We start from the raw sequence: 1,833 nt of genomic DNA on the forward strand, positions 1-1,833 counted from the left end.
CAATGTCCAACATACAAGAAGAGAAACAAAACTGTGCAGACGAACTTGGCTATGTTTATAAGATGAGAATCTCATAGAGCTGTGCTAGGCCGTCAGTAAGGCATTGTAGCTGTAGTTGTTTGCAGGTAGTATGACGTTCAAATTGAAATTGGTGGGTTATTTCCTCTCAATAATGGATTGCTGCCCCTTTCTTTAGTTCCAGGTTGCTTGTGATGAACAGAACAGCCCGAAAAGCATGTACGTCCACCGAGATTGTGACGAGGGAAGAGAAGGAAGGGAGAAGCATTGGATTCGATGCGTGTTTGGTTTATGCCCTAGATTGCCCCGCCAAAATATCAGCTAGCTAATTTTTTGGCTGAGGTGCTGGTTGCACATGACGACATGAGTAAGGCAACACTGGTACCTATTTTTGGATCCTGGCCAAAATATTGAAGTGGGGTACATTTTGGACACGATCCAAACATGCCTAGATCTACACCATCAACTCACTGACTGACCCAACCTAACACATGAGACCTGCGTACACAAACTCAAGGTGGAATAAACAGCTCGAGAGCATTACAAGTGATCACTCACTAGCCAACTGCCCAAGAGATCAAAACTACATAACACACAACAAGAAAGAACCAGCACTCACTCAATCTAGTGAACACTACCACTACCACTCTAGTAGAATAGAACGCGCAGCTAGCATCCCATTGGCACACAGGTTCAGGCGACGCATGAGTTGAGGCCCAGGCATCCCATCAGCAGGCTCCTCTTCCGCCTCGGCCGGCGGGAGGTGAACTCCGGCGGAGGCACCTGGTACAGGTCCTCGTCGACCGGGCGCACCACCCTGGAGCCGGCCTTGGCCGTGGCGCGCGGCACGCCGCCGGCAGCGTCCAGCGCCCTGGCACCGCGTCTCTCCCCCTTCTCCCGACGGGCCACGTCGCCCTTGTCCGGCCTCCGCGTCTTCTTGGGCGTGGGCTTGCGCGGAGGCGGCGAGTACCTGAACCACACGTCGCTGCAGGCCTCCGGCTCCGGCGCGTAGCACTCGGCCGCCACGGCCACCGCCGCCGCGGCCGGCGGCTCGTCGTAGTAGTAGCAGTAGTTCCACTCCCCGAACGCCGGCACCTGCCGCCGCCTCGCCTTCTGCAGAAGCAAAGCAAAGGCAAAACCAGGTGAGCTACAAAGTACAGACCACGGGGAAGTGCCGATCCTTGCATGGGCGCATGAACGCTTACCTCCATCCGGTTCACGCCGGCAGCACACGACACAGGGGCAGACAGAATGGGGTGGGGAAGAAGGAGAAGCGAGCTGGGGTCAGTGGGGCGAGCGGTACTAGCCACCAGCTAGCGGCTAAACAGAATGGGGTGGAGCCTCCAATGGCCTGGACGCGCGTGTTTTATAGCGGGAACGGGAGGGGGCAGCTCGCGCGGCAGTAGCGGCCGGAAAGCATTGAAGAGGCCGAGCTCTGGGGCCGGCAATGTCGAGAGGGAGAGAGAGAGAGAGGGAGAGAGGGGGCGTGGCGGGGCAGCATGGAAGGCCTCTTTTCAGAGCGGCAGTGGCTCACTGTAGAAGGCTAGGGGCTGGCCGCGGTAGGCTTGGAGGACGCTGCAGCTGCAGGGACGCAGAGAGAGAGAGGGGGTGGCCGGCCGGCCGGCCGGCGTGGTCCTGGTTTGACCGGGGAGGGGTATTACTCCTAGGTATGGGGCTGCTGCACGTCGTACCGGGGTTCCAGCTGACATGCAGCCATCTTGTCGCGCGCCCGTGTTATTTCCGCATCATTGCGGGCTGATTACCGAGTAAAATAATGCGCGTTTCAACGCTACGCTCTACTGCTACTAGGCAGCA

General features: G+C 57.7%; 1 protein-coding gene across 1 annotated transcript; it reads right to left on the reverse strand.

The window, feature by feature from the left end:
* Positions 1 to 521: 521 nt before the first annotated feature.
* LOC125554148 (uncharacterized) lies at positions 522 to 1,513 on the reverse strand. Its single transcript, XM_048717746.2, has 2 exons — positions 1,224 to 1,513; positions 522 to 1,131 (listed from the first exon to the last, which is right to left on the reverse strand). The coding sequence occupies exons 1-2, from the start codon at positions 1,227 to 1,229 to the stop codon at positions 712 to 714; spliced, it is 426 nt and encodes a 141-aa protein (XP_048573703.2). The 5' UTR covers positions 1,230 to 1,513; the 3' UTR covers positions 522 to 711.
* Positions 1,514 to 1,833: the final 320 nt, after the last annotated feature.

The sequence above is a fragment of the Triticum urartu genome, chromosome 4A (genome assembly GCF_056163025.1).
Source record: "Triticum urartu cultivar PI428250 chromosome 4A, HENAU_Tu73, whole genome shotgun sequence".
Classification (NCBI taxonomy): domain Eukaryota; kingdom Viridiplantae; phylum Streptophyta; class Magnoliopsida; order Poales; family Poaceae; genus Triticum; species Triticum urartu.